Source organism: Betta splendens, chromosome 8 (genome assembly GCF_900634795.4).
Source record: "Betta splendens chromosome 8, fBetSpl5.4, whole genome shotgun sequence".
NCBI classification, from domain to species: domain Eukaryota; kingdom Metazoa; phylum Chordata; class Actinopteri; order Anabantiformes; family Osphronemidae; genus Betta; species Betta splendens.
The window spans coordinates 6,034,614-6,057,128 of record NC_040888.2 but is presented as its reverse complement, the minus strand read 5'-3'; the positions used below and the strand labels follow the sequence as shown (position 1 = coordinate 6,057,128).

At 49.7% G+C, this 22,515-nt stretch overlaps 1 protein-coding gene across 6 annotated transcripts in view; it reads left to right on the top strand.

The window, feature by feature from the left end:
• LOC114859894 (BAH and coiled-coil domain-containing protein 1) overlaps positions 1-22,130 on the top strand; it is a 52,250-nt gene extending 30,120 nt beyond the window's left edge. For 3 of the 6 annotated variants that reach the window (XM_029157965.3, XM_055510610.1, XM_055510611.1), the window contains 26 exons: positions 1,946-2,071; positions 2,261-4,528; positions 4,699-4,813; positions 4,915-5,114; positions 5,200-5,352; positions 6,174-6,505; positions 6,792-7,137; positions 7,833-8,753; positions 9,996-10,165; positions 10,252-10,388; positions 10,549-10,662; positions 12,896-13,010; positions 13,293-13,527; positions 13,601-13,795; positions 14,679-14,873; positions 14,967-15,241; positions 15,316-15,396; positions 15,533-15,659; positions 15,739-15,853; positions 16,145-16,220; positions 17,507-17,615; positions 17,750-17,866; positions 17,945-18,106; positions 18,280-19,511; positions 19,672-19,908; positions 19,992-22,130. In XM_029157965.3, coding sequence (XP_029013798.1) covers positions 1,946-2,071; positions 2,261-4,528; positions 4,699-4,813; positions 4,915-5,114; positions 5,200-5,352; positions 6,174-6,505; positions 6,792-7,137; positions 7,833-8,753; positions 9,996-10,165; positions 10,252-10,388; positions 10,549-10,662; positions 12,896-13,010; positions 13,293-13,527; positions 13,601-13,795; positions 14,679-14,873; positions 14,967-15,241; positions 15,316-15,396; positions 15,533-15,659; positions 15,739-15,853; positions 16,145-16,220; positions 17,507-17,615; positions 17,750-17,866; positions 17,945-18,106; positions 18,280-19,511; positions 19,672-19,908; positions 19,992-20,201 — 8,363 coding nt within the window. In that variant the 3' untranslated portion in view covers positions 20,202-22,130. The remainder of the gene's footprint in view (positions 1-1,945; positions 2,072-2,260; positions 4,529-4,698; positions 4,814-4,914; positions 5,115-5,199; positions 5,353-6,173; positions 6,506-6,791; positions 7,138-7,832; positions 8,754-9,995; positions 10,166-10,251; positions 10,389-10,548; positions 10,663-12,895; positions 13,011-13,292; positions 13,528-13,600; positions 13,796-14,678; positions 14,874-14,966; positions 15,242-15,315; positions 15,397-15,532; positions 15,660-15,738; positions 15,854-16,144; positions 16,221-17,506; positions 17,616-17,749; positions 17,867-17,944; positions 18,107-18,279; positions 19,512-19,671; positions 19,909-19,991) is intronic. The other 3 variants (XM_029157966.3, XM_029157968.3, XM_029157967.3) reach the window with 3 other exon arrangements.
• The last annotated feature ends 385 nt before the right edge of the window (positions 22,131-22,515 follow it).

Genomic DNA, 22,515 nt, shown 5'->3' with positions numbered 1-22,515 from the left:
CACATACATCGCCTGCAGCAGCAGCAGCAGCGGCAGCGGCTTCCCTTGTCCTGGCCAGATTAATGGCTGAATGGGCTCTGCCGTGCCCAGCGGTCCCCCTCTTGCCGCCCCAGTGGAGTGCATGCTGAAACCGAGCGGGCTGGCATTATCGGGCACAGCCAGACCACGGCGTGAAAAGGGATTACGACGTCAGTCGTCACGCTCGCAAACAACATGCTGCCCCAAAAAAAAAAAAAAAAAAAAAAAGCCCTCTACTAGCCTCGATAAAGAAGGAAACAGCAGCTCCGCGCTTCTTCTCCCTCCCAAAATCAGAGGGTAATGTCTCGCTTAAACAAAGAACCCCCCTCCTTCCTGTATAGATGAATTAGCATGAACGTGTGTACTTATTAATCACGACAGCAAAGAAACAGCCAGAGGAGAAAGGAGAAAAAAGAGAGGTACAGTAGGAATACTGTTGAAGGAAAGAGAGGAAAAAGTGAGGCTGTGTAATTATCACCCTATTGCCCTGCTTGGAAAGCAGCACCTCCTGCGTTATTGCAGGGCTGTTTGCCCTTTCTGTGCATTTCATTAATTAAGATGGGAGGATGCGGAGGCCGCTCTGAGGCGAGGTCATTAAGCCCACCACAACACTCCTCCCTCCCCAGAGCCGGCTCACAGCACCGGCCTATTGTTCCACCGACAGAAAGTGAGACATTTAACACTCCGAGCTGCCGTAAAAAACTATGCTACACACACACACACACACACACACGGCCAATGAACTAATGAACTGCATCTGCGCTTTCCGGGATCAGGTCGTGAGCTTGCCAACACAAATACGTCTGTCTTTCATTTCGCTTGTACAGCCATGTTTTCCTCGTTCCCCCTCCTTCCTTCGCTCCGTCTGTGAGAGTTGTGTGTGAATGTGACGCTGGAAGGTAAGACAGGTGCAGCAGCAGCGCGCAGGAGAGGTGAACCACCTGGACTCCTGCAGACGACACACATATAAAGCGAGATGTCTCTGCTCCTTAATGCCCTAAAACTAGTTCACTCATAGTGAAAGTTTTTTTTTTCTTTTCATAAAGATGACACAGGTTTATTCACGGCCAAAGCTGTTTCTCTCTGAATCACATTACATAATGTTCTTGGTGGAGAGCATTCACTGTAGACATACAGGACTTCTGTTAGTAAAAATATCATCATATGACTGCACTGCCCTAGTTTTGTAATTTACAGTACTTTGATTTTATTATTAAGTCTTCCTCTGGCACTAACTTGAAAAAAAACCAAACATTGCACAGTTGTAGAGATACACGGGCTAATTCAATTCACATTGATTTGTTTAGATGTTATAGTTACACAACTGCAAGGGAAGTGGGTTGTCATAGTGATGCTGTTTCTTTGTCCTAATATTATGATGGGCTTTCATCTCGGTCCATGTTTTCTCTCTCTTCTACCTTCAAAGTCTTTGCGCCTTTGAATTTCCCAATGCAAAATTAGTCTTTTTTTCAGTCTTCCAGATGGGCTTGTTGCAATAGGCCCAGGTGTCCTGTCATACAGACACAGCACCCTAATAACCTTTTACCCCTGATGCGGGTCAGTAAAGACCAGCTACCCAACACTCGCTTCTTCGTCAACACAAGCGTAAAATCTGTCTTTATCGTGCCGTTCAGATGGTAAGAGGTGCCACTGCCAGTTCCTAGAGAGATGAAGAAAGAGCCATATGTTTCAAAAACTAATTCCAAATATTACAGCAATCCCCAAGCTTGTCTTATATTGTTTGTATTCTAAACTCAGGCGGGAAAGGCAAACATGACAGGCAGAGCCAGTACTTATTTGCGTATGAACACCACCAGCTGCATCGGACCTGAAGGATTATAGTGGGTTAGTCTGGATAACTGCATCTTGGTGGTTATTGTCCTGTCTTATCAATTCCTTCCTCCTTTCTCTCTGCTTTCCATGTCAGCGGCTCCAGGGTATCCTCGATTCTCAGGGAGTCTGGCCCACACGTTCCTTCCCATGAGCCACTTGGATCACCATGCCAACAGCGGAGTTCTCTATGGGCAGCATCGTTTCTATGACACCCAAAAAGGTGAGGCATGAGCGATTAAAATTTAATTAGACAGAATAAGACATTTAAATCTAACTTATACAACAAGGAATGATGTAATGTAGGACACCGATATAAAGATGCCTAAGGACACCATTATGTGCTCTGAATAATCTAATTTCATCATTGTCTTTTCCTTTCTTGACAATTGCATTTCTCTTTACTCCTTAGAGAACTTCTACCTTCGAGGTCTCCCATCCCAGCCTCCTCTCATCTCGGCCAATCACAGTTTGCCTCCAATGTCCAGGGCAGGTTCAGGTCACTCTCAGGGTTCCTGCAGCAGAGACAGAGATGCAGGTGTAGGGACAGGTCTGCACAAAGGTCTCAAAGAGGGTTCTGTCGAGAGGGGCGTGGTGCCGGTCAAGGACAAGGAGAGGTCCAGTAGCAAACAAGAGGCAAAGGACAGACAGCAACAGCACCACAGTCACCAGCCACCCCAGCCCACACACCACCACCATTCCCACTCTCTTCAGCAGCACCCACACTATTCACAACACCCACAGCCCCTGGAGGAGGTCAACAGTCGAGCCTTAGAAAGGCATAAGACATCACTCGCAATGGAGTACAACAAGGAACACCCTCAGAGTATCGGCAAGTCCCTCAGTGCCTGCTTGCACAACAGCAAGATGCAAAATGGAGATGCAGGACCTGGAGCAGGGGCTAAAGCCTCCATGTCCAGTTGTGGCGGGGATGGCACAGCTCTTGGGGCTATAGTGGGGAGCAGCCAGGTTCGGCACATGGGTTCTAGTGATGGTATTCGCTGCACAAAAGAGGGTATAAGTGGAGAGATGAGAATCAGTGAACACCCTTCAGACTGTCTGGAAAGGGGTCAGGCACCACTTCACCACTCTCTACCCTACTCAGTACCCCCACCCTTACACATGGCTGCTGCCGCGGGGGCACACCCCCATCCACATCCCCACGCTCACACACATTCCCATCCAGGAGGCTTTGCCTGTCTTCAGCTTCATCCCAGCCACCCGCACCACCCGCACCATTCCCACCATACACACCACCACGCAGATTTCTTCTGCGCGCCCACCTCCACTCCTCTAGCCAACCCTGCCACACATGAGAGGGGGCCGGCCAATGTGGGGCGAGAACCCAAAGTCACTGGGCCAACGTTTGTGCCATCTGTAGCTGACATGGGGGACAAACCCAGTGGGCCATTCCAGCCTGGTAACCCTGACTGCCAAGGTGTGGGCAGTGGAGGGGGAGGCAGTAATAATAAGGAAAAGGTAATGGAAAAAAATGGAGGCAATGGGCATCATAGCAGTTGGCACAGGAAACAGCCGCAGCAACAGCAGCAACAGCAACACTCATACAGAAAGGCAGAGAAGGCTTCGGACTGGATACACTCCCACCATCAACACCTTCAGCCCTCACAACTCCCTCCGCCTCCTCAGCTGCAACAGCCTCCTCATCCGCAACAGCAGCACCAGGTTATACGATCACGCAGTGCTGAGTGCATCAACAGTTCGGTGGATATGGATGTGTTCAGAAACTCAATGCCCCAGGGGCCCAAGACTGGTAACTCTGTCCCTCATTCTGTCAACAATTCTCCTTACAGAGACTGTTCCCATTCAGGACCCCCACCTAACTCCTCTCCACTTGCCAATAAAAGCATGGGTCAACATAGTGGCCCAGGTCCTGGAGGTAGCTGCTCCTTACAGAGAGATGGACAAAAAGTAGCCAGGATACGCCACCAGCAACATGGCCGACCTGCTTCTGATGCCCCTTCGCCTGCTGAGTTGAACCAGGCAACAAGTCAGGAGATGAAAAGAAAAATGGACATGTCTCCTTATGGTTATAGTAACAGTGGGCAACACCACCACCAGCAGCCCACAGTACCTCCATGGGCTATGAGGCCTCCCCACCACATGTCACAACCTGAAGAGGAGCAGAGAAAGTCCTACATGGAGTTGGGCAGCACCGGTGGGCAGCACTCACAACCACAACAACAACAGCAACAACCGGGAATGAGCCTACAACCCCCACAGGCCCCCCCTGCCCCCTCCCTCAGTCAGCAACAGCAGCAGCCACAACAACAACTTGAGTCCCAGGGACCAACTCAAGGAGAGAGCAGTGCCATGAAAAGCTTACTGAAGTACAGCAACCAGCAACAGCCACTGCTCCTCTCCCAGAAAAGCCCCTTTGGGGGTCTAGGAAGCCTCAAATCTGGTCCTGCTGGGGGCAGCTGTGCCCTCCAGGGCAACAAACAGACTCTACCTTCAAGGAAAGGCCCGGCTAATGACAATGAGCGCCCTGATTACAGCGGGCGAGGCCGAGATATGGGGGAGTCAGGTCATGGGGAAAGCGAGGTGCGTCAGCCACCAGTAGGGATTGCAGTGGCAGTAGCCAGACAGAGGGAGCCCCCGTGTCGCTCAGCAGACAGCCATCCCAACAACCGACAGGGCAGAGTCCATCCTTCTGTGAAAGGTAGGTAGTCTAGGTCACCACCTTATCAGTGAGCAGGGACTCGCATTACTTGAGTTCAAGCCCTAAAGTCTCTTGTGAGTTAGAATAGCATTTAGAAAATGGTGAGAGACTTGGGAATATGTCTTCACCAGGAGACACAAGTAACAGTTATGTTAATATTTGTCTCCCAGGACAAACTCGCACCATGTATCCTTCAGATCCTACAACTGAGGATGAGAGGAAGAGGATGAGTGGGGAGCAGATAGGGCTGGCTTGCTTGGACAGGGAGAGAGATGCATACATCAGGTAAGCAGCACCAAAGGGCCACTAATATATATATTGATAAAGATCATCAGTCTGGATGCCTTCCCTTGTTACCACTTATTTTCTTGCAATTTGGGTGTCAGGGATAATAAAGAAAGGGTGGAGTTTGCGAGGATCCACCCCACCAACAGCTGTCACGGAGACCTCGCTTCTCATCTCATGGTTCCTGGAGGGACTTCTCTCCAGTCTGGCCAATTAGGAGATCCTGCTGCACATTCTGCTCACCATCACTGGATGCCAAGAACTGGAAGCCCATCTCTCTGGATGACAGGACACTCCTATGGTAAACACATCCTAGTGGTTCAGAGCCTAGACGTTAGATACAAAATCAAACCTGCATAACCCAAAGATGCTTCCTTTGTATTAAGCAGGTATAGGCCATACAGGCCTGCACCAGAATCTGCCCCCAGGTTTCTCTGCAGCCATGCCAGGTCCTCTGCAACCAGTTCTGCCTCTGCCGCAGGACCCCTCTGCCCAGCTGGTGGTCCTGCCTACTGAGCCTGCTGCATCCCATCACCTGGGTAAGTATGGAGTCAGGACAGTGACTTTAACATCTGGCACAGATGTACAATATACAACTGTGCCAGATGTACAATATACATTAGTATTGAGAAGTGCGAAAGTGATCAGCTCTAAAAAGTAATTGTAGACATATATCTAGTGAACAGGCTATGAATTTAATTAGCTCACAGGCTCCAACAGTTATGTTTCCCTCTGTGCTCTACAGGAACCTTTAGCTGAGAAAGGAAGTACATCTACAAAAACCTTTCCACAGGAAACGAAAATCTAGTTTATGCCTCTGACTGAAATTTTGAGGTTCAAGCAAAAGGGAAGGAAGGGAGAAGAGAGTCAATGTAGACTAAACTGTTAACATAGAGACAACAAGAGTGTCAGTTTCCAGTTCCTATAATTGAAGTCTTATACGTCTCAAGGAGAAACGATTTCATAGCAAATCACTCAAATCAAACTGCACTGGTCTAAACACGGGACCTAAACTTTGTGCAGGGATCGATCCCTGACCCCTTTGTGTGGTTTGGCTGTGCAGGTGAGGGGAAAGTCCTCACGGAATGCTTCACCAAGCCCAACACATTCCCCCCACCGCCTTTCCTGTAAAATATGTAAAATACAGGGAATTTTAAAATATTCATAATGGTTCTGCTGTTGTGTGGGAGGTAGATAATGAGAGATACTGTATGGTTAAACTACTGCTGTATTTCAGCGTGATGCATGCAGCGCTGTGCTGTGTAAATCCAAAAGAAAGGCTCGCTAAACATGTGTGCGCGCACATTTTTTGTTCTAAGACAGCCCCCTTTGTCACACTCCTCCTCCGTTTTCTCATTAGATGTGATGGAACAGCCAGGGCTATGGCCCCCTGTGTACGGCGCCCGGGGCCCACCCTCCCACATGCAACATCCTGCTGTGTACTCCCGTTCCCAGTTTCTACGGCAACAGGAGCTATATGCTCTACAGCAGCATCAACAGCTCCAGCATCAACATCAGCACCAGAGCTACCAGTCACAACAACCACAGCCACAGTCACAACCTCAGCAGCAGCAGCAGCAGCCGCAGCCGCAGCAGCCGCAGCAACAGCACCAGCAGCAGCCGCAGCCGCAGCCGCAGCACAGAGCCACACATGGCATGGACATGCAACATCAGGCCACTCACAATGCACAGGTGATAAAAAATATATGCAAAAACATTACAATGTTAGCGTAGTAAGCCTGTCATATAGTAAATGCATCCATCATACAAAGAGAGTAAGTGAGTCATGCGTTGGCTTGAATCATCACATGTCTATGTAGTCTATTTTTAACTTCCCTGGCATCTGGGCTCCTCTGCTGTTTTCACTGAGGTGTATTAGCTGTGAAGTAAATAGTGCCTTTGCTTAATTGCTAAGAATTGGTTATTCTTAGTTTGCATGTGGAAAATGAAAATAACACAAGTGTATTTCATGCTATAGATGCAGAAGAGGCCAACCGAGCCTTCAGTTGAGCTTGAGGAACTCATACTGGAATCCAGGACGTCCAAACCTGCCAAGCCCTACGCTTACAACCCGCCTCACAGGAACACCCCCCCCCCTGGGGCCTGTGCTGCCCATCTGTCCCCGTGCTGCCAGTCGCCCTCAGTGCGGGCGCTTCCCAAGAGCACCCCGTCGACCCCCTGCCCCGCCCCCAGCCCCGCTGCAGCAGCCCCCCACTCGCCCGCCATCAGCCCCGCGTCCCCTCAGATGCCCAAGGGCGCTGAATCTCAGGACAAGAGAGTTGAGGGACAGCCCCCGCGGGACTACCCGGAGTCCCTGGAGCCTGGTAAGCAGGAACACACACATCCAGACTTCTCGCCGCTGAGATGCTGTCCGATGAGGAACCAATTATGTGTTTTCTGAGAGGCCAACACATCACTGGTTGTAGAGGTTAGGCCAAAAAAGTCACAAGACTAATTTGACTGATGCAGTAGCACCTTGAAGTTTCTACTCTGTTCTTACTGGGTGTAATTAATGGCCATTGTTGTTGCTGGTTCTTGTTTCTGCTGGTGTTATGGTAATATGGTTTGTGTGGGTGGTTGTGTTGGCAAGCTCTTGACTGGATGAACAGCTCAAACTGCAGAAAATGGCTGCTGGCTGAGCTGGGGCTTTCCACTTCTGTTACCTTAGTAATGACTGAGAAGCACCTCGGCAGCAGCCCTCGCCTCTCCTCTTCCCCTTCGGGCACTGCACCCTCTTCATCATCATTAATGTCTAACTAATGGCTGCCACACGCCAGAGGAATTGTGTCAGGCGTTCAGATAAACCAAATACCTGGCCCACTTCGAATAAGGCACTAACACGAGCCTGGTGATCCGCTGCCTTTCCTGTGTGAAACTGTGTTTCCTTTTCCTTCTTTGAAAACCTTCAGATGGATATATATCAGAATAAAATGTTAAATAAAAGCATAAAAAGTGTTTTTGTAGGTTATTATTCAAGTCTAGCACCTGGTGATTGTATTTTGTGTGTTTCTTTCTTCAGACTTGCCTCCTGGATACACATACCCCGCTATTTCCATGGGCTACAGGAGCGGCCCTTCCCCCCAGGATGTCCAGCTGGCTGAGCCAGCTGACCTGGAAGCAGTCCAAGTGGAGCCTGCTGAGCGTGCCCCCCAGACTCTCGCCAGCCTCGGGGAGGAGCTGGACTGCCAAGCAGTGGTCAGGCCGCTTCCAGAGTCACTCTCACCCAAGGAAGTAGAGCAGGAAGAGGAAATGGTGGCCGACAGAGTTCTGGAACGGAGAGGTGACGTTGAGGTTTCATCAGTAACAGCAGCCAACTATGTGCCTGGAGAGGAGGCGGCAGAAGAGCAGGGGCCCGCAGAGGAGGAGGTGCTGGTTTGCCCCCCAGCCGAGAGCCCAGTGTGTGAGGCTGCTTCCTGCCCAGTCCCCCTCCCCGCAGATGAGCCTCCGAGGCTAGGCGAAGTCATCACCTTGGAGGAGGATGATGCGGTGGGTGAGGTGAGCCCGGTGCAGAGCGCTCCGAAGGCCGGCGCGCCCAAAGAGCAGGGGGCGGGGCCGCCCACCGTCATCGAGCTCGACCCCGCTTCTCCCACGGTCCCAGAGTCACGGGCTCCAGCCGCCGAGGAAGCAAAGGCCGATGGGCAGAGGAATAATATTGCTGACGCTCCGGTGGATTTTGTGTGCCTTTCCCCGGGCTCGGCCTCCGCTCCGAGTCCAGGCCAGGCCACCGTGCCCCACAAACCCCTTGTGCCCTGCTACTGGAGCCTGGAGCTGCTGATCGCCGCGGCCTTCTGCACAGACGTACCGCCGTTCCCCCTGCTCCCCTTTAGCATGCCGGCAGCCGCCCCCCCCCAGCCCAGCTCCCACCAGGGTATGGAGCTTCTGAGCGAGCTGGCAGACCTGGAGCTCCAGCAGCAAATGCGTAGCAGTGGGAAAAGCCACGGTGAGCGTTGACGACACGCAGATTTACACTCGCAGCAGCAGGATGAACTTCTCCCCCCGTACTTTAGCCTCCTTTTCCTCTGCGTCCACTGAGGAAAAACTCCCACTCCCCCTTCAGGCCCAGCCTCCGTCACTCGGCGTTCCCTCCCAGATACCGCTCTTCCTGCTGGTCTGAAGAGCCTCTGGTGGATTGTAACACGTCCCCAGAGTAGCTGTCTGCATGCCTGCTTGCCGTTCCTCGTCTTTGGTGTGTTAAAGGCACTTTTATTTCCTAAAAGGCTGTTCTAACGATGCACGGGCCTCGGGAGAGGGAGAGGAAGCAGGAGGACATGGGCTGAACTGCTAGAGAGAAGTGTACACGTCCCTCTCTCACTCCCTTCCAGCTTTCCTCAGGGAGCCGTCTCTCTCTCTCTCTCTCTCTCTCTCTCTCGCTCGCTCTCTCGCTCGCTCTCCATCCTGGCGCTGTTTGATCCACATATGTGCACAAGCGCGCACGCACACCCAAAATACAGACACTCGAACAAAACGCGGAAACAAAGACGCACCGATTGGTTTCCGTCTCCCGCAAACATAGCGTTGCTGAAAGTTAGCGTGTAATCACAAAAGCAGTCGATGTTTTCAGCACCCTGGAGCATTGCCTGGCTAATTAGACCCCATTGTTTTAAAGTGCCTTTAAAAGCTTCCTTGTTTTTCAAAGCGCCATGTGTTTTTAGTTTTTTTTTTTATTCATGCAAAAGGATGTTTTGTGTTTACCACAACATCCTAATGCATTTAACTGCTCCCAAAAGATGCTTCTATAAAAAGGGTATCATCAACTGATTTCAGAGTCAGTGATGTTGTCTCTGTGATGCGATACTGTTGACAGCTCAGGGAAGTGACACATGTCGTTTTAGAGTCACAACAATAGACTTTACAAAAACAAGCCAGACGAATCTGTAATTTATCATCTACTCATGCACGGGCACACTTCCTCGATCTGCGGCCTCTCCCATCCAGCCCTGCAGTGACGGGCAGTCCAGCGGGTACCACAGTCCATTTTGGTTTGACCTTTGAAACAACGTGTTTCTGCTGCTTCCTCTTGCTGGGTTGACGTCATCACTATCTCTGGGTTCCTCGTGTTTTAGCTACTTCACAAGATATCTGTTTGAAATACTCATGTCACATGTTTAGGGTTTGATATAATCTGTAGATGTAATGCCCCTTCCTACATTGTTTCCCTTCCATGCTCCATTTTGAACAACAGAAGACGAGTTGCTGATGTTCGGCCTCCAAAGCCTCGCTACCCTGGCCACAGCCCGTGCGTTAGAGATGGATTCCCAGGATTGCAGCAGCGTGTCTTCAGGAGGACAGCTTCCAGCTCGCAAGATCCTCAATTTACGTAGGAAATGCAGCTGGACACCTCGCAATGAACCGGTAAGACTGAAACTGGCCTCTTAGCGCATCCTTAGGAACCAAGGTTTGTTTACGTTAAAACCCACTGCCGGTGATGTGTTCTGCAGGTGTGTCCAGCTAAAGGCAGCATGGAAACAATGGATGGTCCTGAGCTTGCGATGCGTGTGAAGTTGGCTGAGCTGCAGCGTCGCTACAAGGAGAAACAAAAGGAGCTGGCCAAGCTTCAGAGGAAGCACGATCATCAGTATGACCTTAAAGCTCATTTCCACCTATTGCAGTTAAAAAGCTAAGAACTAGTGCCACCGTCTCACAGAGGCGCCCTCTCTGCATTCACAGCGTTTGAACAGTGTCCTAAGAATTCATTTGTCATTTGTTTCTGCGTCCGCATCTGCGTGTGCAAACAGGAAGGAGGAAACACCTCGCAGCCCAGCGAGACGAGGACCGGGACGGCCAAGGAAGCGGAAACCCACCCTCTCTACAGGTCCAGTGTCCTCGTCTGAGGGCCAAAGAAAAGTCAAGTGAGTAACACTCAGCCCATCTCCGCTCGCTGGCCATAATCCAGCCTTGCCTGATAAGCCCTTCTGTATCACGAGAATACAGGGCCTGCCTCTCAGTGGAATAAACAGGAAATGGGGGAGCACAGCTGAACCATTCAAGGAAGTTCACTCGGGCCCCGTCTAATCTAATCGACACTGGTGTTAATTGTGCAAAAGCAGAATTATTGTCAGTCGCGTGTGTTTGCTGAGGCTCAGAGCGGGTTCCATGTGTGGACTACACATGCGGACAAACCTGCTCGTGGCTCCCATTAGGTTTCAGACCAGCTAATCGTAAACCTCAGCAGTATTATTGTGGAGCTTGTTGAGCTTAGCTGGGGGGGGGGGGCATAGCTGGAGGGGGATGACAGGCAGAGGATGTAATTAGAGTACTGTGAATTCTCCTGTAATCTGTCCCAGTAGCAGGAATGTGACACACCACTGCCATTACAGCCCCGCAGGGTCACCAGGGGTCCGAAGGATAACGCGACGGTCCAGGCACTCAGAGATAAGCTGACATTTAGAGCTTTCATGCGGCAAGAGTGTGTGAAAAAAAAAATTAGGAGGGGAGTTGATAGTAAAATTGAAGAATATACAAGAAACAAGGACTGGGAAGTAGTGTTTGGCGGTGGTGTGAAGACTGATCAGGGTGAAGGGGAGAGGGACTGCTGTCAGGCCTCAGTGGGACCAAATGTCATCTCTCAGCACAGGTCTCTGTCTTCTTCTCTCATCTTTTGTCACCGTTCCCTGGCAACGGTCTGCCCTGTTTCCAGCTGCCCCCCTGCCATGTCACCTCCACTTTCCTTCCGCCCTTGTTCCCTTTGCCTGGCCAGCGCTGATCGTCGCGGGGATGCTGATGCCGGGTGACAAAAAGCACCCAGGAGAAAGGGTAAAGGGCCAGAGCCCTGCAGGGAGGAGCGGTGGGAGGGTGGGGGCTCCCGGGGGCCTGGCTCCTGCATGCCACAGTACAGTGAGCTGCTGTCTCTGAGCTACCGGGGTGTAGTCGCCTTTGTTTCTGTGGACGCGTACAGGACAATACAGAAGGGACTGACGTGATGAGGAAACAGCCAAGCCGACTGGGGCCACAACAAAACGCTGATGCTCGGAGGCTATGATGGAGGGCAGTGGGTCAGTGGGTGACGGCCCAGCCTCTTAGTATCTCCTCTTTGACCTTTGAGGGAGTCCATCTGGCCATTTGTGCTTTAGATACATCTGCAGCTTTGTGCCCGTGAGCACATATGCAGATGTTAAAGCAACGGAATCCGCTGTGGCGCCGCTCTGATCGGGGTGAAAGGCTGCAGAGGACTACTGCTCGCCAGCAAGCCCCGCTAATCAATTCTGTTTAATTAGTCACTGTATGCTCAGCCCCCCACAGAGGGGAGGGACTCTGTCAAATTGTGTTTGTCAGCAGCTGAAGGCGAGCCGAGGCGGGAGCCGCCTCACGGGGACAGCTCGCACTCCGCCGCCACCTCTGTCACTCTCCCTTCAGTCAGTGGGCTGACAGTCGCCTTCATTCTTTTTAGGTTGTGTGGCAGATTCGCTCTGACACACTCTGATTATCAGATATGCAAACAATCAAGCCTCCGTACGTGCGGCGTGGGGACTGCACGCGGTGCAGCGTGGATATTCTTTATTTGTGCGTGTCATATTTAAGCCCTGCTTACAGTCCATTTCCTGGGCCGCGTGCGCGGGGGGGGGGGTAATCTTTTGTCTGAGCGCGGCCTGGCTCACGGCGGTGTGGTCTGTGGGCAGGCGTCCAGGGGGAAATTCAAGGGCATTTGGAGTGGTTGGCCTGTGATCCCGCTCGGCGCGGAGGAAAGAGTGTGCCACGGTGATATGACGACGCCGGTGGAGAGCTATGATATTCCCCCGAGAACAATAGAGCTGCACCGAAAGGCATCCGCTCACCGTATCCTTCAAAGCTGTGCAGCGCTGCGAAAATAGGGCTGCGAAGACACTCCCAGGGCTCAGTGTTATGGTTTCCCGAAGCGCGGCGCCCTCGGATAACCCCGGATTCTTTTTAGATCTCACGTTTTCAAACGTGTGGGTGTGTGTTGGGCTCTCTTTTTTTGTCCCTCTGTTCATCAGACACCGAGTGGAGCGTTATTAGATCCTACAGAGAGGTGACTCAACTCTGCTTCCCTCTGTGATGTCCTAGCCCCTCTTTTTTCCATTCAATTCTTCTCTAATGAATGCCCCTGCCTTGTTTGACTGGCAGGTCGATGGGGGCGGGGCTTGCCTTGTCGCCGGAGGACCTGGGAGCGGGCGGAGACGGCCAGAGAAGGAAGAAGAGGCTGTCCAGTCGAAGCTTTGAGCGTCTTAGCAGCACACAGGTCAGAGTCCCTTGTTCTCAACTCTTTTGTCCTCTATGCAGCTAGGAATGAATGAGGCCACTCTTTGTTTCTCTGTGTTTGATTTATTCCTTTGTTGCACACTATTTATTATTAGGTACTACTCCCCCGAGTCAAACCCTATGCTCTCCATATTAATATATTATTCTTTGGGGCTTCAACTTCTCCTTTTCTTCTTTGTGTGGGGGCGAATGAGAGCCCTCCTAGCTGCTGCGACCGGGACTGTAGCTGGCTCTCACTGTCTCTCATCCCTCTGCGCCGCAGCAGATAAAAGTGCAGAGCTGCAGGAAAAGCAGTTTCCAGAGCGCGCTGGGCTCCAAGCTGGCCGGCGACGTGGCCCAGCTCAAGCAGAGGGCCCAGGTTAAAAAGAGCCTCCCGGCGAGCAGCTCCAGGGACAAGGAGGTGTCGCCCTGCAACTCCAACCCCAAGCACGGGTACAGGAGCCAGGTCACAAACAAAGTCGAGTCCCGGCGAGAGTCGGGGGGGCAGAGCGACACAGGTAGATGCTGGCGGCCAGCCTCCGTCCACTCGCGGTTGAGACGTGACTGAACTAATCTCATAAACCTTCTCAGCAGCCAGCGTGGACAGCGGCCCCCAGGAGAGCTGGCCGGCACTGCTGCGGCGCGGACACAAAAGGGCCTCGGCCTCATTGACGCAGAACGCCTCCTGCTCGGGCCGGCCCAGAGCGAGGGTCCTGCGTGGCCAGAGGGGCGAAGCGACGGAGGACGGGGAGAGCTCACCGGCGGAGAGCGAGTCCTCTGATCAAGGTGAGGCGTGCGGCGTTCGTCATGAGTCACGCACGCGGGTAATTAAACCACTGACCACAGCAGTTACATGGTTCCTGCTGATGCTGTTGACTCCTGAAATCCCTCCTTTAGGCTGTTTTCACAAAGACGCATCAGTGGGGATGTGTTGTTTCATGTGTTGTGAGACAGTGTAATAAAATCTGTGAAATGAAGTTGGAGGGACAGATTTATGTGATTAAAAAGCTCTTTAAACGCCAGAACCCAACACAGCGGTTTCAGGCGCTCCCAGCCGAGGTTGTGCAATTCTGTGAAATGATGCCCGTGGCAGCTGTTCTGTGTCTGGTCTCGAAGTAAGCAGCAGAATAACGGCGTCAGCGTCACAAAGTAATCCACCTCCACGCAGTGTGGCACAGTCGGCAAACAGAGGAATGGGAGGTTGTGTGGAGTGAAAAAGGCTAACCCTGTTGATGACTTTAAGATAATAGTGAAAAGGTGTTGACTCCTGTCGTGTACGAGGCGTTTGACGTCCGATGACTAGCTGGTCGGGACTGGACTCGCAGCTCCAGCTGTGGACGCCTGCCTGTGAGTGGTTCTGACAGGCCCGGAGACCAGCAGGCCGGGTCAAAGCGCAGATGAGACAGCGCAGCGGCAAATACCCACACAAAGTGGCTCCAGCACTCGCTCGCTCTCTAGCTCCACCGCATGCGTTCACATAAGGAAATACCACAGGGGCTCAGCACTTCATACATCACTTCTATGAACAGTTAAACTATTTACTTAAATGCTAATGAAGTGGCTGCGAAATGACTAAGAGGAACTTCGCCGGTTGGTAATAACTTAGAGAGATGGATGTGACGAGCCGAGTTCATAACAGTCTCTGTGTGCTGTTCTCTGTCCTCATCAGACGAGGAAGAAGAAGACGAAGATCAAGAGGAGGAAGAGGGCAGTTTTGATACTGATGAAGGTCAAGATTACAGAGTCCAATCCTCCAAGGACACCACTTCCAGCTCCTCCCTGACAGGTCCAAGCCCGTCATCTGTCGTGAAGCTCGAAGCCAATCAGAAAGCCAGGAACAAAAAGCAGAGACAGGAGCTGTACGGTACGACTGTGCTTCTAAATCAATTCAAGCGCTGCCACATCTTCATGGGGTGCGTCTGGTTTGTGTTAGCTTGCTTTCTCTATTTAAACACAGGCACTCATAACCTATCTGGAGCAGAGGGGGAGGTCAAAATAAAGAAGAAACCCCCCTGTCTGTCCAGTGGAGTGAAAAAGTACCGTGAAGACCACTGGCCCCTGGGGGCGAGACAGCCGCGCGGCCTCCGGGGTAAGGAGCCCCGCTGGGGCAGCCTGGGAAACAGAGGCAACCGCTACCGGAGGAGCACGGGGCTGGCCACCTTCCCCACCACCAGCGAGAGGCTCAATAAGGCAACACGCAAGAACACGGCGCTGAGGGGAGCGATCGCTAAGGTCCGGTTCAGTGTGAAGTATGAACACAAACAGCATTTATCTAACTGCCGAGTAACTCATTGTGGCTCTTACAGAGGAGAAGCGGCTGGCCGAGCGCATCCATGTGCTCCCAAGGCATGGAGGCTGGCAGAAGCCGGAGGAGCAAGGACCAACAGGTAGCGGTCACGGCCAAATCAACAAGCATTCAACTCAGGATCAAGCTAAAACACCAGTCAAGCCCCCCTTATTTTCCTTGATGCCGACGCGTCATCCATTTATTCATCTGTCCGTCCTCGCTGTTATTTTCCGCAGCCGAAGGGACGAGCGGTGAGTCGGCTGCTCGAGAGCTTTGCCGCTGACGAGGGCTTCCAGATGGATGGAAGCAGCTTCTCGGAAGAAGAGGACAGCAGCTGTTCATACAATAACAAATGCCCCGACTGTAAGAGACAGCGCTGGGTGTTACGACAGTATAAGCAGCAGATCGTTTGCAATATTAACGGTGATATTTGCGTTTCCAGTCCCCAACTGTGTGCTGACCAAAGAGCTCCTAACTGACGGACTGAAGGTGCTGATCTCCAAGGAGGACGAGCTGCTCTATGCTGCCAGGGTCCACACCCTGGAGCTACCCGACATGTAAGCATGTGATCCAATAAATATCAATATTAAATATTAAATGACTCATCTTTTTTAATGGTACAGATGTCACCAGGATCAACATTTTGCCCATTTGTATTATAGCTGCTGTTCCACATCATTCTTTCTTACGTAACGTTCCCCGATACGTACTGTAGCTCTGAGGCTCTCGAGCAGAAAGGAGATGCTCCAATAACAGCAATGTGGGATGTGACCTATAGCACAGGAGCCCGGCGATCGTCTGAAAATAGCCTGATAATGTCTTCTCTCCCCTCTGCGCTTTTTGTCCAGCTTTAGCATTGTTATTGATGGTGAAAGAGGAAACCGCCCAAGGATCTATTCTTTGGATCAACTGCTACAGGAAGCAGTAAGTTCAAGCAGCTGCACTAAAACACTCTGGTTACTGGAAAAGCCATGACACATTAGGTCATGTGGTTTGCTCCACATTATTATTTCCCTTAATCATTTGCACTCTCTATGCATTTCTTCATTGCCCTCCGGCCTTTATGTTGCTCCGTCAGTCCCTTTGTTTTCTCTGTTCAAACCTCCTTTGATTGTCTCCGAGGGTCACTGAGGCTGTCTAAACCTCTTGAAAATGAACAGATGGGAGACGGGATCTTTAGGTTTATGCATGAGTGTCTGTAAATGTCCGTTAAACCCCCGATCTGTGCGTGGGTGGGATAATCCCACTAACACCTGGATCCATTCATATTTAGAGGACGTCAACTTTACATCTGTACTGCTGCCAAAGTCACAGTCAGATCAACAAAGGCAGCGTGAGACCAGCCTTTAACTAGAGTTGTTGTGGAGGGATGTGGACCTGATATAGGGTATATTTTGCAATTCCGGGTTGATTTGTAATTATTATGTAGTTTAATGTGAGCATACGAGTCCAGTTTAACCAAGTTATTCATTTATGGAGATTTATTGGCTGTTATTCATCCCTATTTCATTAACCTATGCTTCAAGGTGACTCGAAGAAATGGCGATGTCTTGAAGAGCGATGTGAATTAAGAGTTGAGCTCAATACAGTTTAACATGAACCCCCCAAAAAAAGGAGTGGTTATCTATCGTTCAAGCTTACCCACTTATGCAAATCATAAATAACTAATTATACTGCAATGAGGCACAGAATAATATTTCTTGTCTTTTACGTTTGTTCAGAACTAATATAATTAATTAGGATACCGGTACTTAGTGGGGATGTGTGTCAAGCTAGCCAAGCCCCTGCTCCCTCACCCCCACACACAAACACACACACACATCCACACCTCATCAGTCAAAAGGTCCCTTGCCATGGCAACAGTAAATGAAAGCAACCTGAAAGAGCCCCCAGTGAGTGGCGGATACTGGGGGTGCCTGCATTGTTGGAGGGAGGATCTGGCAACCTGCAGTCACAAGCCCTCTATTCAGGCCCTCTTTAGTATTACTCAGCAAGTCAGGATTTACTGCATCATGGCTTCCGTTCTTTTCAGCCCTGACTGGCACATTGGCATGAGATAAGTGCCGCCTGGAAACGTGGCACAGTGACTGCCCGTGCACAATGCCCCATTGCTCTGACACTGTTGGTGTGTGTGATCCATGCATGTGTGTGCGTGTGTATTTGTGTGTGGCCTGTAATGAATCTTAATTACATGTTGATCTGGCTTTCAGGTGCTGGATATACGTCCGGAGTCAGAGGCTATGCTCAGCGAAGGCACCAGGGTGTGTGCCTACTGGAGCGAACGCTCTCGCTGTTTATACCCAGGCTATGTTCACAGAGGTACGACGTCAACTTTATCCATCTTTTGCTGCCTGTGCATCTACTACATACAACTATAAACATGACATACACAATATAAATATGTTTAAAATATCAGACCTGCAAACCTGAGAGTCCAATTTTGTTTCGAGCAGGTAGTTCATCTGATGAGGGGAAGCAGGGAGGAGTGATGGTAGAGTTTGACGACGGCGACCGGGGGAAGATTTCCCTCCCAAACATCCGCCTCCTGCCTCCAGGATACCAGATCCACTGTGCGTGCAACTGAGAAAGTGTCCTTCCTCGCTGCAGTGTAACCATATGCTAATAACATTTCACCCCTCGTCCTTCAGGTGGAGAGTCATCTCCTGCTCTCCTGGTGCCCAGCGGGACAACAGCCAAGAGAAGCTCCTGTCTGGAACTTCCCCCCATGAATGATAGACTTACTGACAGACACAACACTACTAATACTGTAGCCAACAGACAAACGCCAGTGACTCACAAAAGAAAACCAGGTAAGATTTACTCCCAGAGAACATTTTCCTGTAGAGTTAGAGGTCACAAATGAATAGAGAGAGATTATTTTTATTAATTTGTGTTGTTTCTCAGAGATTGTGACTACATAAAATTGGTATAATTATTGGTATACTTATTTATTTAAACATACTGCATGTTATCTTACTTTTAGGGAGACCCAAGGGTTCTGGGAAAAATCAGAAGCAGCAGCAGCAGCAGGCTGCCAGTAAAAATCCTTCACCTTTCCTTAGTTGGTCTTCTATGGCCAACACCAGGAAAAGGACGTCCGACAATCTCTTTCAGCTCAATGGGGCAACCAGGAAGGTTCTGAAAGGGAAGGATGATGACCTGTTCCCCCTACCTCAGACACAACCGCTGACTTCTGTTCCAGTCAAGGGCCTTTTCAGCAGCCGCTCCTTTGAGGTGGACTCCTTCAGCAGCATCGCAAATGGCTACTCCTCCTTCTGTGCTCAGTCTACGGCTTTATCTCTAGGCGCCAGAAGTGGGCTGTACAGCCAAAAGCGAAAGCAAGAGGAGTTGGTTATTCCAAGAAGCAAGAAGTCTGGACAGGAGTTCCTGGTGAAGTTGGACCACGAAGGAGTGACTTCTCCTAAAACAAAGAACAGCAAGGCTCTGCTGTTGAGAGGTGTTCCCTCCGGTGTTAGTAGCGCCCCCAGGACAGAAGCATACTCTCATCCCGTACTGCTGGTTAAAGACAACAAAAAGGGCAGCGCATCCATGGTAGAACTTCTCCCGAAAGGAACCACACCCCAAAGAAAGTCCTCCCCTTCTTTGCGTCTTGGGGAATACAGTGACTTGGGCTTCAGTTCCCATCGCGAGTGCCACATCTCCTACTCCGATTTAGATGATGAAGAGGCAGAAGAAGAAGAGGAGAGAAGAAGATCTGCATTGACTGCGGCCTCAGGAGGACTAAGGACAACTGGCCACTTTCTTTCCCGCCTCTCTGTCTCCTCTTCCTCCTCTGGTTCTTCCAGCTCCTCATCTTCAGGCTCGCTCTCCAGCTCCAGTTTGTGTTCCTCTGACAACGATTCATCCTACAGCTCAGAAGACGAGGACAGTTCAACGCTGATGCTCCAGAGTTGTCTGTCCTCTCACCGTGGCCTCCTGCAACCCTCGGAACCCTCCACGTCTTCAAGGCCACACCAGCATTCTTTTGTAGCCAAAGCCGTTGCTGTCTCCAACACAAAAGGGGGTCTCCCTGACCAGATCTCCAACAAGTCTTTGAAGAGGAAAGAATGCACCAGTTCCACCTCTAAGCCATCCAAGGAATTCACCAAGAAACCTAGAATGCTTCCAAATGACTCCTCATTTATTCCAAGACCCAAGATGTCGGCATTCCTTGCAGGGCGACAAATGTGGAAATGGTCGGGGGATCCCACACAGGTGAGGAAAAACTAATTGTATTATGTAGTAAAGATTTCCCCATATACTCTTTAGTGAAATAATTCAGTTATGCCGAATGTTTGGTTACTAGATGCCAAAAAAAGGTTGTTATAATCATTAATATCAAGGAAGATTGGTCAAAATGTCTGGTTTTCCACAGAGGCGAGGTCTAAAGGGCAAAGCCAGGAAGCTTTTCTATAAGGCCATTGTGCGAGGGAGGGACACAGTGAGAGTGGGCGATTGCGCTGTGTTCCTCTCTGCTGGACGCCCTAACCTCCCTTATGTAGGTCGAATTGAGAACTTTTGGGAATCCTGGAGCTCCAGCATGGTAGTGAAAGTCAAGTGGTTCTACCACCCTGAAGAGACCAAGCTAGGCAAGAGGCATCGAGATGGCAAGGTAAGTCTCTCGCTGTAAGTCCTGAATTTATTGGTTCACAAATAAAGTTTGTGAAATTAAACCTTGTTTTCTGTTCTGCTCAGCATGCCCTTTACCAGTCGTGCCACGAGGATGAGAACGATGTCCAGACAATCTCTCATAAGTGCCAGGTGGTGAGCAGGGAGGAGTATGAGCGTCTGACTCATAATCAAAAGCCAAACAGCACCTCCTCAGACCTCTACTACCTGGCTGGAACGTACGATCCCACCACTGGTCAGTTGGTCACTGCTGAAGGGGTTTCCATCTTATGCTGAACCTCTGTGAGGACACTACTGAAAGAACTAATCTGACGGAAGGATAATAGTCCATGACTTTACCTAGAAAATAACCCAGCCTTGGAAGACGAGTGTTCCTTGGGTTTGCCTCAAGGATCCATGGATTGAAAGTAGGCGCCAAAGCAGGGCTGTCCAAGGTTACACTGGAGTCTGTTGGCAACCAACCGGAGGAAGTGAAGCGGTTGACCCTTCAAGACTAATACTATAAAGTCTGGGCATCATAACTATCAGTTAGAGGCATATTGATCAACTAACTTTTTAAAACAGATATATTCCGTGTGATTGAAAGCTTCATAACTGGTGTTAGGCCTCCTGCATTCAGCCCCTATCGTATCTCACCAAAGGATAGCGGAGCGTGCGCTGGACTGTGCAAAGTACCATGAGGCCCAACAGTCTCTGGGGACCAATTGTTTAAAGGTAGCCTTACCGGAGGGAATGAAAACGAAGGCGAGGCACGGGGCTCCCCCTGTGCCTCTTCATTCCAGGGAAGTTGAAACATGTATAAGATGTATTGTTGATGTCTGTAAATACTTTGAATTTTCCCAATCAAGCCATACACTTCAGTACCTCTCACCTGTTTTACCTGTTCAGGTGTACATTGTACAGTTGAATTATTGTATTGCTGTCTGTTGTCTATATGTATATAAAAGCTATTTTATATAGGAGTTTATTGTATATATGAGATGTATCTTTCCATGTTTGCGATTGATTTATTTTTATATGGCTGTAGAATACATTACGTCCTCTTTTCCTTTGCGTTGGGAAGCTGAGATTGGAGATCAGTTAGTGTTGCACTGCGTATAGCCTGCTGACACAGACGGAGCACAGACAAAGACAGAAGGATTTAGTCTATAACAGGACAAGACTCGCTTTCTGAGAGCGGAGCATTCCTGTTTAAAAAAATAGGTCAAGTGGCTTTTTGTTTTTGTACTAGTGTTCTCCTACGTTGCATTTTCGGTCGCCTGTCCTTTTTGCTTTTTATTTATGTACCTCTCGGTTGGTCATCGTCACAATGCAGATCCCACCGGACTGCAATCACGGGTCAGGTTTGAGTTAAGAGTAGTGATATAACATTATAACACAATATTTGTGTGTGATGAGTGTTCTGGCATCACTATAATAATGTCCACACAAATCATTTTAAAACAAGACTGGGTCTTTTAATGAAATGTGTTAAGTGTGCGTCGCACCCGATAATGCGTGGTTTAGCACACGACGACCAAGAAAAATACCAAAGTGTCTTTAGTATCTTTATTTACTTTATTTAAATTTAACATGTGTCAAGCACCTGTATTGAAGTCAAATCAGAAATCACTGGTAACGTAGAGAATATTTGTCCTCCACAATGTGCATACGTTTGGGCTTTGCATCAAGTCAATGGGCTCTGGCACATTTACCTGCAGGTTTGCTTATTGCAAAGTCATGCAGCACAAGGCCATCGGCGAGCGTGTGAAGGCAAGGCAACGTGTTCGAGTACTGACAATTTGTTGGAGTTAGTCTATTTTAGTTTCATCCGCCACCTGTGTCTATTTTGTACAGTACATGCACACGCTCGATGCGAACTGTGAAGGACAATCAGATTCACAATGCGATGGACATAGAGTAGGTTCACTCCATCTGAAAATTACTTACGTTTATTTAATTTGTGCCAAGTACATTTTGTCTATTTTTGTCTTGTTTGATATGCAATTCTGAGTATTCTCTGTTCACAGAGTTTTATTTTGTTCGCCAACATTTTATTTATTGTCAGTGTTACTGTTTGTTCATGCCAACAGCGCTTTATGAGAATGTGACATTGTTTTTTTTCCTGGTATGATGTCACATTTGCATTTCTTAAATAAAACTGGTCTTGTAGGGGCCGTCTAGTTAAAAGAAATAAAGCAACACTGGATTCTTCTCATCTGCAAACCTCTGGCTCTTCTTCTTACTAGACTCGCCGTTTCCCATCACACCCGCGTCTAATTTATTGATGTACATTATTATTATTGCTTTGCTTCGCCTATAGAGATAACACAATCCTTGAATCAGAAACGCAGGTTATTCAGAGGTTCCCCTTAAACTCTCAAAGGGACAGTTTTAATGTGCTCCTCCGATAATTTTGAAGCGTCTTGAATGCGCCATCAAGCTGAGAGCTCTTGTTCTGCCAGATTCTTTTATTTGTCGCCATAAATCCTCGATGTAAGTGTCTCCGGCTGAACTAAGTTTATGTGAGTTTTGACTTCCTTGGTAAACACACAGCGCTGTCATAGCATCAGATAAAGCCTGCTGGCTTTAACTGGGAAGCTCTGTAAAT